The 12,943-nt window shown below is 43.1% G+C and overlaps 2 protein-coding genes across 4 annotated transcripts in view; one reads left to right on the top strand and one right to left on the bottom strand.

Moving 5' to 3' along the window:
- TMED8 (transmembrane p24 trafficking protein family member 8) overlaps positions 1 to 1,173 on the bottom strand; it is a 32,978-nt gene extending 31,805 nt beyond the window's left edge. For both annotated transcript variants that reach the window (XM_027552527.1, XM_027552526.1), the window contains exon 1: positions 964 to 1,173. In XM_027552527.1, coding sequence (XP_027408328.1) covers positions 964 to 1,081 — 118 coding nt within the window. In that variant the 5' untranslated portion in view covers positions 1,082 to 1,173. The remainder of the gene's footprint in view (positions 1 to 963) is intronic.
- Positions 1,174 to 1,350: 177 nt separating this feature from the next.
- SAMD15 (sterile alpha motif domain containing 15) lies at positions 1,351 to 12,883 on the top strand. 2 transcript variants are annotated; one of them, XM_027552524.1, is made up of 3 exons: positions 1,351 to 3,184; positions 4,232 to 4,330; positions 11,135 to 12,883. In XM_027552524.1, the coding sequence occupies exons 1-3, from the start codon at positions 1,448 to 1,450 to the stop codon at positions 11,354 to 11,356; spliced, it is 2,058 nt and encodes a 685-aa protein (XP_027408325.1). In that variant the 5' UTR covers positions 1,351 to 1,447; the 3' UTR covers positions 11,357 to 12,883. The 2 variants fall into 2 exon arrangements, with proteins under 2 accessions (XP_027408325.1, XP_027408326.1); XM_027552525.1 differs by lacking the exon at positions 4,232 to 4,330.
- Positions 12,884 to 12,943: the final 60 nt, after the last annotated feature.

Here is a 12,943-nt window from a genome sequence, read left to right on the forward strand (position 1 = left end):
GAACTGGAAAGTTAATTCATACTTGCTACTTGGGGAGACCAGTTCTCTCTCCACCTGCCCTTCTGTATTTCAAAGGAGTATCTTTTCAGTTGCATTCCGTGTAGAGATAAGGAGACGTGAAACGTAAAAGTGCAACCGCGGGACACTTTCGCCTTCGAACAATGTAGCAATCCACACGGAGGAAACTAGCGTGGGTAGAAACGAGATAAGTCACCTGAACAAGAAGAGGGTCCCGGAGAATGAGGCAGGTCGCCAACGTTCCTACTTGGACGCTATTTCCTGCCTTGGCCGCTATGTTCATTCAAAGAGACCCCAGAGCCTACACAACTTCCAACTCTGCTTTTCATCCCGCCCACTCTTGATGGACAGAAAAGGATGCAAGATGATGTGCGGGGGGCCTAGGTGCAGGGCGTGGAGGAGAGGGAAAGAGGCTAGAGCAAATAGGATTCTGGACAGATGAAGGCGAGGTTCCCTCTTCGGATGCGGGCGGAGAGGCGCGTGGAAGAAGGTCGGGACCTGAGACAGAGGTGAGGATCAGGGCGGGTACCCAGAAACCCTGGGGCAGCCAGGGCGGCGTGGTCGGGGGTCAGCAGCCAAGGAGTGACGGGCGGGCGTATGCTGAAGGTTGAAGAGCCGCCGGGGGCACAGCAGCTCGGTCACTACCACCCGGGCTGATCTAAGAAAGGAAGCGGGCAGGAACTAAGGTATTTCGAAAACAGAAGTAGAAAATAATCTCGAGCGAAGAGCAAGCCCGGAGAATGGCAGCGGCCGGGATGGGGGTACTAGGCGCAGGAGGGTCGCGGCCCGGGCAGAGGCGAGGCAGGGGCTCCGCGCGCGAAGGTGCTCCCCCCAGGCCGGTCCGCTCCTCCAGGCATCGCCGGACGGAGCTCGCCCGAGCCTCGCGCCGAAGCGCGGGGCCCCGAGGCCGACGGCACGCACCCGCCGGCGCCCGGCCTTGCGTACCTGAGGCGGCCGCCTGGCTCCCCTCCACTCCCGAGCCGTCCCCGGGGCCGCGCGCCGGCCCTCGGCGGGCTGCGGGGCTCCAGACGCCCGGCCCCTCAGCCGCCCGTGGGTCCGACATCTGCAGCCCGCGCCCGCAGCGCCTCTGCCGCCCGCCGCCGGGAGCTCCGGAAACAGCCGAAGGCCGAGCTCCGCCGCGAAGAGCCGAGCGGAGCCCGCGGGCCGGAAGGGGCAGCGAGCCGGCCCCCGCGCCCTCGCGGGAGCTCTGGTCAGCGGAGGCTGGCGACCCGGGCTCGGGGGGCGGGGCAGAGGGGGGTTGTTCAGTTCAGTCAGCTATGGCAGATTTTTAGTCAGTGCTTGAAAGAACAAACAAAACCCGGGGAGGGGGAAGATTCCTTGAGACCTGGCCGGAAGTCGTGGTCTCCATAGAGACGCTGTCGGAAGTTGGAGTTGCTAGGCGGCCTGGGCGCGACGGCTCATCTGCGTCATGGCTGAAGTCCCAGAGGATTACGATTCCCCCTCTGACGAAAATGAAGACCTGAAGACTGAGAGACCGAAACTTCAGTTTCTTCAGATGACCGAAGATATCGAACCAGGCAGCGTGGCAGAGGCAGGCCCAGAGATTCCTGTAGAGATTGACCAAGAGCCACAGCCAGAGATAGAGGAAGAGGCCTTCAAAGAGAAGACACCAGAGAGTGCTAAAGATGTGCCTCCGCACCTAAAACCAACCTGGACCTCCTTGGAAGAGGTTCCCCACAAGTTCAGGATAGACCTTTTCAGCGAGGTTGAGCTAGGGATTCCCCTAGAGGTAAAATCAGAGACTTTTGGACAGATAGAAAGAGAGCTTTTGAAGGATTTGCAAAGCCCTGTGGACAGAAAGCATGAGGAACCAGAGGAGGAAGCCAAACCGGATGTTCCTGAGGATGTACCCATAGAAGAGAGCAAACCAGAGGTTCCAGAGGAGACACTCAGAGAGCAATATGAAAAGACAGGTCTAGAACCTACAGAGCCGACCAAACCAGAATCTCCAAGTGAGAAACCAAGAAAATCAATTGAAGAGGCAGATCAACAGCCACCAAAGGTGACCACATCAGAGAATCCAGAGGAAATACAAAGTAAGTCACCTACAGAGAAAAGGACAGAGTCACCTGAGCAGGCCAAACCAGAGTTTCCAGAAGAGAAACCGAGTACAGCTACTGAGGAAACACAAGAAAAAACTCCAGAGCCACTAGAAGAGACTGAATCCGAGTTTTCTGAGGAAAAGTCAAGAAAACCAATCGAGGACACAGTTAGAGAGCCATCAGGAAAGACCATACCGGAAGTTCAGGAGGAGACACCAAGTAAGTCAACTTCAGAGAGAGTTCTAGAGCCACCACAGGACACCAAACCAGTAGATAAAAAAGATAAGCAGAAAAAGTCAACCGAGGAGACAGATCGAACACCATCACGGAAGTTCAGATCAGAGGAGACACTAAGAAAGTCAACTGAGGAGAAGGGTCCAGAGCCCCCAGAACAAACTAAAGCAGAGTTTCCAAAGAAAGAACCAGAGAAAACTGAAGAAACAGGTCAAGTGCCACCACAGAAGATCAAACCAGAGGTGCAAGAGAAGACACAAACAGAGCCAACTAGGGAGATAGATTTAGAGTTATTGGATAAAACCAAACAACTACTTAGAAAAGAGACACCTGTAGAACAAGAGAAGACACAAACAGAGCCAACTAGGGAGATAGATTTAGAGTTATTGGATAAAACCAAGCAACTACTTAGAAAAGAGACACCTGTAGAATTTGCCAAGGAAGATAGGCCAGAAGCAATCAAATTTAAACATTCTGTCAACAGGGATGAGGCTGAGTACTCTGACTATCCAATAGGAAATTTGTTAATAAAAGAAACTAAAGTTTCAAAAGACTATGTATTAGAGCCTCTTCCAATAAGTGATATAGACTCAGTGAATACAGATTATGAGTTTTCTAAAGAACTCCAAAATCTGTTCCAGCTTTCTGATACCAATTATGAGTTCTACTCCTTTTTCTCTGAGTCTCAGAGGGATTTAAAAGAGTCCTGTGGTGAAAAGCAAGATCTGTGCCTAGAGTCAATGAAACTGGTATATAAAGATAGAGACACCCAGCCAGAAAAAAATTCTGATCTACAATTTGAGTATCTTCAATGGAGCCCAGAAAAAGTTGCCACGTGGATTTGCCAGCTAGGCTTCCCTCAATACAAGGTACACAAAAATAACATTTGTGTGTGTGTGTTACATACTCTCATTCCTTTACTTCTTATTCCTCTATCCTTACCTGAGATTTTGCGTCTTCACTGGAAAAAGTGTAGGACAGGCATGGACGATGGTAGAGGTAACTTGGATTTTAATTTTGGCCTTTGCACTGATATATACATATATTTGTATATTGGGAGAGGAGGGAAAGGTCACATTTGTTTTTCCTATTCATCACAGTGATTATACTTCTCTACAATCCTTGAATAAAGACTAATTTACGTAGGCTTCTTTTCATAGAAATCTGTATTCCTAAAAAGATTTCATCCGTGGTAGATTTTTTTGGTTTGGGTTTTTTTTAAGCTTAAAAAAAATTATTTTTTGGCTGCACTGGGTCTTCATTGCGGCTCATAAGCTTGGTAACTGCTCTGTGGCATGTGAGATCCCAACTCCCCGACCAGAGATGGAACCTGCATCCATCCCCCACACCAGAAGGCGAACTCCCAACCACTGGATGGACTACCAAGGGAAGTCCCTGAGGTAGACTTTTTGGTACTTTGTTTTTATTAGCAGCTCCCTTAACTTGAACTTGTATTGTTAGTATCTACCCCAAATGTGTTATATGTATTGTGATCACCCACCAGTACTAATTTTTATAGCCAATTAACCAAGACTAGTTTTCTTTTTAAAATGGAGTGAATCCTCTTATTTCACTGCCAAGTATGTTCTTAGGCTACTACAGACAATGCAAGATCTGAAATCTTTGGTACTTCTCTACTTAAAAATGTAGTTCAGGTAAGAAAGAAGCACTGGTTGTATCATACCCCCCAAAAATAAAAATAAGCAGCATTATGAAATTTAATTGAGTTTAAAATATGTAGGATTATTAGGATTATTAAAATTATTTTTTCTCAGTACAGCGCTAGCAACAAACATGATTTCTTTATCCCTCCCTCCTTGCCTCTTTCCTTCTTTGCCTCCTCCCTTTCTCTTTCTTGCTTTTTCTTCCTGTATTTGCCATCCATCTTTTGAGTGATGTTCTCATTGTACTGACAGGAGTGTTTTACCACAAACTTCATCAGTGGCCGAAAACTCATACATGTAAACTGCTCAAACCTCCCTCAGATGGGGATAACAGATTTTGAGGACATGAAGGTGAGTTGTGTATGGTTTCCTGATAGAGCACTGCAGCAGTACTACCATCTATCTCAAACCAACCTCCTTTTATTCCAACCTGGCCTTCGATTTCTGCCAGTGGTATTATCATACTCCCAGTGCCCCAGGCTCAAAGTGGTTGCTTCCACTCTTTGATTCCCCACAAAGATCCCAAGAACTCTCTCTCCTCCTATAGCATCTGGTTTTCTCCATTCCCACTTGTTCAGACCTTTACTAGAATATACACAACATTCCAGTAGCCTGCTTTTAGCCTCTGTCTATAGTCCCTTTGGGGGCTTTCCAGGTGGTGCTAGTGGTAAAGAATCCACCTGCTAATGCACAAGACACAAGAGACATGGGTTCAGTCCCTGGGTTGGGAAGATCCCTTGGAGGAGGGCATGGCGACCCAGTCCAGGAATCCTGCCAGGAGAATCCCATGGACAGAGGAGCCTGGTGGGCTCACAATAGGGTCACAATAGAGTTGGACACAACCGAACCAATGTAGCACAGCACAGGCCCTTTTGGATTCAAGGGCCCTGATTTTAGACTGTCACTTTCCAACCATTTACACAGTATTCTCCTCAGAAGCCTTCTTTAGATAGTCTCAACTCCTTAGCTTTACAGTGGTGGGCTTCCCTTGTGGCTCAGATGGTGAAGAATCCTCTAGCAATGAGAGAGACCTGGGTTCAATCCATGGGTTGGGAAGATTCCCCCGGAGGAGGGCTTGGCAACCCACCCAGTATTCTTGCCTGGAGAATCCCCATGGACAGAGGAGCCTGGCTGGCTACAGTTCATGGGGTTGCAAAGAGTCGGACACAACAATGTTACTAAGCACACACACAACTCCTTAGCTTAGGATTCAGGATCCTCCACAAGTGTTCTCCCACCACCATGAATCTCCTGCTCCAGCCTCACAGGTCAAGCTCACACCCTCGAAAACCTGTGTCATGCATTCCTCCTCCTACTAATATATCTTTGTTCAGTTCCCCCTCTCCCTGCATGACTACTATGAATCTTAGTCATCCTTCATGACCCCAGCCAATTCTCATCTCCCCAGGAAATTTTTCCCGATCTTCCCAGCCCATGGTAGCCTCACCTCCAAAGCTGTCCTGCATTTTATGTCTCTAATACCCATATGGCACTAAAAAAAAAAAAAAAAAAACCACCATGTGCGTTTTGCTTGTTCTACTCCTTAACTTTGAAACAAGTTAACATTAACCTCTCTGGACCTCAGTTTCCTAAGATCTCTCCAGCACCAACAGTCCATGATTATCTTTGCATAACAGTACCCTCCATGTATAGTGTTTTGTAGTGTATAAAACTTCCCATATATAATCTCATTTCTAACCTTTGCTTAAATACCTCCCATCTCAACATACCATCTCATTCATTACACTTTTGCCCATAAATGCTCTGCCTTGGTGGTTCTTAATCTTGGATAGGCTTTGGAATCAAGTGAGACTTAAAAAAAAAAATTCCTGGGTTCCAGGCTCCAGAGCTTCTGATTCATTAGGTCTCTGGTAGGCCCTGGAATTTGTTCCCTAGGTGACTCCTTTTTTCTTTTCTTTTTCCCCACCCAAGGGGAATTTGGTGAGTTTTATTTATTTTTTGGCCACGCCACATGGCTTGCAGGATCTGAGTTCCCTGGCCAAGTATTAAACCCGAGTTCTCATCAGCAATAGAACAGAGTACTAACCACTGGACTGCCAAGGAGTTTCCCCCTAGGTAACTCTTGATCAGCCCTTAGAACTATATAATTCCGTAAGTCATATGATTTAGACAGTAAAAAAATTATCTTTGTTAATATATAAACTCATTTTTCTGACAACAAGATATAAAGAAATCCTTTAAATTGTTAAATACGTATTCCTTGGCAGAAAGTGAAGAGGAACTAAAAAGCCTCTTGATGAAAGTGAAAGAGGAGAGTGAAAAAGTTGGCTTAAAGCTCAACATTCAGAAAACGAAGATCATGGCATCTGGTCCCATCACTTCATGGGAAATAGATGGGGAAACAGTGGAAACAGTGTCAGACTTTATTTTTGGGGGCTCCAAAATCACTGCAGATGGTGACTGCAGCCATGAAATTAAAAGACGCTTACTCCTTGGAAGGAAAGTTATGACCAACCTAGATAGCATATTCAAAAGCAGAGACATGACTTTGCCAACAAAGTCCATCTAGTCAAGGCTATGGTTTTTCCAGTGGTCATGTATAGATGTGAGAGTTGGACTGTGAAGAAAGCTGAGCACCAAAGAATTGATGCTTTTGAACTGTGGTGTTGGAGAAGACTCTAGAGTCCCTTGGACTGCAAGGAGAGCCAACCAGTCCATTCTAAAGGAGATCAGCCCTGGGTGTTCTTTGGAAGGAATGATGCTAAAGCTGAAACTCCAGTACTTTGGCCACCTCATGTGAAGGGTTGACTCATTGGAAAAGACTCTGATGCTGGGAGGGATTGGGGGCAAGAGGAAAAGGGGACAACAGAGGATGAGATAGCTGGATGGCATCACTGACTCGATGGACGTGAGTCTGAGTGAACTCCGGGAGTTGGTGATAGACAGGGAGGCCTGGCGTGCTGCGATTTGTGGGGTCACAAAGAGTCGGACACGACTGAGCGACTGAACTGAAGTGAACATTTAGTCTCTTGTACTCCATCAATAGCTATCCTCTCTGAGTTTTTACTGTATGTTGGACACCACACATCTATCACTTCGTTTAATCCCCATTTACGGAAGAGAAAACTGAGGCCAGAAAGGTGAAGCAACTTACACAAAATCATTCAGATAATAAGAGCCAGGATTCAAATATATTCTGTGTAATATCCCAATCCATGCTCTATTTAAACCACTGTACTATATAGCCTCTTTTTTAAATATTGCCTCTTTAAATGAATAATTTTGTAACTGTGAACCCACATATACATAATATAGAAAAGGGCAACTTATTACAAATTATTAATTACAATCATGCTTTCATGTAGCTACCAAGTACTACGAGGTAAATATCTTATCCTTTTTATGTTCAAAGATACTACAACCATTTTTATGAGCTCTAATTTCTACCTATGTATGTAATGTACTCAATTTTCTAAATAAAAATAAGGAACAGAAATGCAAAAGTTTATGCAAAAGTTTTTGCAAAAGTTTTGCAAAAATGTACAGTAACTTGTAATATAAATTCCTAAAACATTTAAACACCAAAAACTTCAACTTTTCATCATGAGAACGTATTAAGAGTCTGCCAAGTCATTTTGCTTTCCTTGACATTTTCATTCCAAAAGTACAATATCAATGTGAATGATAAAAATTCTAATTATGCTTTTTCTAGTCTTGCAAGAAGCAAGAGGTCTTAAATATCTTCTGAAATCCTCAAGAGTAAATGATGAACCCAGTAGTCTCTCCTTATATTCCAAAAAGTTTGAATAAGCAAACTTTGGAATACTTATCAAAGCAGTAGACAAATATGGCCTCTCCTTGAAATCACTAGGGTAACAAAGATCAAGATATTCCTACAGGTATGTTAGATAAGCTTTGCTTGACAGGTCCACGTAAAAAAAGCTAATTATACACTATGATACAGGTAACTTTTTAGAGATCAAAAGTGACCTTAAGCATACCACAGATACCTTCCTTACTGATACACTAAGCGTTTGTTACTGCACCATTGTAATTATAGCACTAGTACAGTACATCCACAATTTTATCTCATAACAACATTTAAGCAATGTAGCTATCTTTTTCATGCCAACTCTCAATTATCATTGTTCATAGGCATTAGAGATTGGGAGGAGTCAGGACAGGTTGCTTGAGTGTACAGAATTTTGGACATGGCTGCTAAGAAATTGGATCACATATAAACTGTGCTTCCCATTTATAAGTGAAGTGAAGTCGCTCAGTCGTGTCTGACTCTTTGGGATCCCATGGATTATAGCCTGCTAGGCTCCTCTGTCCATGGAATTCTCCAGGGGAAAATTGGAGTGGGTTGCCATTTCCTTCTCCAGGGGATCTTCCTGACCCAGGGATCGAACCCAGGTCTCCCACATTGCAGGCAGACGCTTTACCGTCTGAGCCACCAGGGAAGTCCCATTTATAAGCCTTGCAGTTAACTCATGGCCAGTTTCTGTTCTCTTCAACTTCCTTTTACTTTCATAATTTTGCAACTACTCATTCTTCCCCTATAGAAATAACTCGCCTTTCCCTTTGTCCTTCCTAGGACATACTAAGATGACCAGAGAAGAGCTAAATGTATAGATTAGACTGGGAGGAGTGCAGAAGAAAAGAAGCACTAATTATTATTCTTCCCTGGCCAGGAGAGCTCTGGAAACTGCTCTTCTGTGTTTCCCATTTGTAGTGATACACTCGTTTGGTAAAAAAGGAGAAAATATTTCTATATGTCCTTTTCTTGTCCCTACTTACTCTAGGGACAAGCTATTAATAGACAAGATAGCACTGCGTTTACTTTAGCTGTCTTAAAAAATTATTTCTCAAAATATTTTTAACCATTCAGTCCAAGTGAACAAAAGATAACAGATAACCTTGTGACAAATATTTGTAGAAGAACTAATGAATTGCCCATTCCTTTTATATGCCTGATTGTATATTTCAAAGTAGAGCCTTACCAGCTTTATAATACCTCAGCAATTTTACTCACCTGCCTTGTTGCAAGCTGCTTAAATAGCACAACTCATGTCACAAACAACATGTCAGCAATTGTCACTAAATGGAAAAATTTTTTTTAATTTTCAAGTAATTTTAGTTTTACAGAACAGTTGCAAAGATAGTACAGAGAGTTCCCATGTACTCTTAACCCTGTTTCCCCTAATGTTAACATCTTATGTAATCAGGATACCTTTATCAAAACAAAGAAATTAACACCAGCACAGAACTATTAAACAAACTATGGACTTGATGCAGACTTCTACAGTTCTCCCACTGATGTCCTTTTCTCATTCCAAGATCCAGTTGGAGATTGCATTCAGCTGTCCTGTTTCCTTGGTCTTCTCCAATATAGGACAATTTCTTGATCTTTCTTTGTCTTTCATGACCTTGACACTTTGAAGAGTAGTAGCCTGGTGGGCTGCCGTCTATGGGGTCGCACAGAGTCTGACACGACTGACGTGACTTAGCAGCAGCAGCAGCAGCAGCCTGGTATTTTGTAGATTTCCCTCAGTTTGTCTCATGTTTCCCATGGAATTATACTTTGTGGGGAAACCATCACACAGATGATATCAGTTAATCATGGCAGGAAGTACATGGCATTGACATGATCTATTACTGGAGATGTTGACTTTGATCACTGGGTTAAGGTGGTGTCTGCAAATTTCTTCACCACAGTTACTGTGTTTCTCTTTCATATTCTCTTCATCAAAAGTGAGTTACTGAGTCCAGCCCACAGTCAAAGGGAGGAGAATTAAGCTCCCCGCCTCCTGGAGGGAGTGAAGAATCTGCAGGCAGTGTGGGAGACCTGGGTTCAATCCCTGGGTTGGGAAGATCCCCTGGAGGAGGGCATGGCAACCCACTCCAGTATGCTTGCCTGGAGAATCCCCATGGACAGAGGAGCCTGGTGGACTATAGTCCATGGGGTCGCAGAGTTGGACACAACTGAGCGACTAAGCACAGCACAGCACAGACCTAGAGTAAATACCACCAGTATTAAACATACTGGGGAAGGTAGTTTGAGGCTATGCAAATTACCTGTTTCACCTTAAAGCTTTGCATCAGTTATTACTGTTATTCTAATGATGATTCCCTATTTCTCCATTCCTTCCACATTTAATTGGAACTCAGCTTAAAGGACTCCTCTGTGTCTGTCTTTTGAATCTTGAAACCTCAGTGGCCACAGACCTCAATTAGTATTCCCACCGGGAGTGCAAGGCAATGATACAGACTCTGTCCTTTACCTACAACCACCCCTAGAGTCTGAACAACTCCAATTTAAGTCAGATTTGAGAAGAAAGCTATCTTATCTAAAATGCACTTTCTGGGCCGTTTTGCATCAGGCTTAGAAATATCTGTGGTGTGAATTTTACAGTCTTGTAACTATGGCCAGTATTTTTAAACAAATGCAAATTCATTCTACGTACTCCTTTGACTGTATTCTAGCAGCAGTCTCATGGACTACATTCTCACCCAGAGGCAGAATATGAATTCAAATAGCAATGTTATAGCAGATCTACAATTAAAACTAGACTTTGAAAGTGCAATGACAGTTTAATCGAGCATATCAAGTGGCATGGTACTCAGTGAATACAAACTATATTTTAGAGACGTTGAAAATTCTGGCAAAAGTATTTTAAAAAAATACACAAGTATAAGCACTAACGCGTTTTAACTGGAATTTTAATGTCTGCTTTTTAGTGTTTGAGATTTACTTCCAGTCCAATGCACCAAATAACTATTTGAGTAATGCTTTTTTTCTTAGTTGATTATTAACTGAGCCCCTTATAGACAAGTTATTTATTAACCTTCCTAGAGAAAGTCATGGCTCCTAATCTGAACATATTATCTGCTCATATTGTTGGTCAGATTGCTTAGCCAAAAAAAAAGAGAAATGAACCCATCTGTGCCTATTTGATCCAAAGGCCTAGAAACATCTTTAAGTAGAAAGATAAATCATGTGATGTTTCTCTTAAGAAATGTGTTTTGATAATTCCAGGGTGGGAAGCCTTTCAGTGTATTCAGTGTTTTATTTCCTCATAGAACTAGCTTGAGGGGTTAGCATTCAAGAGGTCTATGAAACTAAGTAAAACTTACTCAATTATAGTTGTATTTTCAGGAAATTCCCATTAAAAAGCTATCCTTGCATTACAGGCAATTTCTCGGCATACCCGGAAGCTGCTGGGAATTGAAGAGCCATTATTCACACGCTCCATCCGCCTTCCCTACAGAGACAATATTGGCTTATTTTTAGAGCGAAAAGGTCATAGTGGAGTTAAGTCTGATTCCTTGACCTTGTCTGAATTTGCGCGAGAAATGGGATTACAGGATCATGCTCCACGGGTGGCCACCCTTGAAAATGATGCAGCATTATAGTCCACTGACCTGTAGGGCAAGCTGGCTCACTTAACTTGAAAATCAAACTAAATTATGTGGGGGAAGAAATGAGGCATTTCTGTGTTTTCTTTCTCCTCTTCATTCAGAATCAGAGTTTGAACTGCTGGTCCATTCCTAGTTCTGCCACTGACTCACAGCGCCCTCCCTTTATTTATGTTTCAACTTCGCCCCTTGTTAAAACAAAGATAGCAACAGCTCTCTTTCTGGGTAACTGTAAGACTTCCTGATAAATTCTTCTACTTCATCTGGTTTTGGAACACATTGGGAAAACATAACTGAAAGTAAAATCACCTGCCAGCTCAGATAATCCCAGATAATTATTGAATCAGCATTAAATCAGACCGTGATGCCCATTATAGGCAGGTCACTAAAGAGATTGTTGAGACAAAGACCTCTTACTCTTTTATATAGCCAGGCAGATATGATCTATTCTTGACATGTTAACTGTCTGTATCCAAAAGAAATTAAAACTTTTCATATCTTTATGACAAACAGAAAGTTACTACCTGGAGCCAAGCCCTTAGGCTAAACTCCCAGTGTCAGGAAGACAAAGTGCCCCTGAAATGCTCACATTTCAAAGTGGCCCCAACAGCCCTGCCCCCAGAAGACCGTCCTGGGATGGAAAACTGGCAGAAGGTTTATTCACTTTTAAAAAAATATTAGCATACATCTCCAAAACAGAGAAAAAGGATTAAAATTACACGTTTTAAAAGAAAATGTTTTGTGAAAAAGTAGGGGTGGGGGGAGTTCTCATTCCTTTTTGGCATCAGAGAACAAAAAATTTTAAATATCTTTTTAGATTTGTATTTACCCGTTAAAACAGCATGGCTTATAGAAGTATCACAGACCATGGAGTAGGTCTGGGGTTTGTCTACAAGGCTTTCTATGTGGTACCACCAGACTTTTATAAAATGAAATACAGACCAGCGGCTACGCATGACTGGACTGCTCACAAGAAATTAAAAATACTTTTTGTTGCTTGAATGACTCCGATTCCTTTCATAGACTTTCACTTCTCTTTCTCTTCCCAGGGACACTTCTTAATCCAAAAAACCACTGTACCCTATCCAGTTCCTTACACCTGAATGAATATTCAAAGGAATCCTTTTTTATTTTTCCCAGTGAGAGAAAGAACAGTGCCTCAATTTAGCTTTCATACCAAGAATATTAATATTTGATGATGAACCTAATCTTTTCCCCAACAGACTAACAAAATTTTATCTTGGACCATTTAAGATAGTACCATTGAGTCTGCTTGGCTCACAAGCATGCAAAAGAGAAAAATGTAAATGATTAACCTAAGACCTTGGTGGTTTCCATGTACGGTGAATGGCTTTGTTCGAAAGTACTTTAACATTTGGCTAACAATAGTTCTGTTTAGTGACAGCATAGTCACCACCATCCTTTCTCAACTTGATTGTTACTAATACTGTTTTCTATTCTGATTGACATAAAGCAATTGCAAAACTTGAAATAAATCTGAACTGTGCTGTGCTTAGTTGCTCATTTGTGTCCGACTCTTTGTGACCCCCTGGACTGTAGTCGACCAGGCTCCTCTGTCCATGG

Source organism: Bos indicus x Bos taurus, chromosome 10 (genome assembly GCF_003369695.1).
Source record: "Bos indicus x Bos taurus breed Angus x Brahman F1 hybrid chromosome 10, Bos_hybrid_MaternalHap_v2.0, whole genome shotgun sequence".
NCBI lineage: Eukaryota > Metazoa > Chordata > Mammalia > Artiodactyla > Bovidae > Bos > Bos indicus x Bos taurus.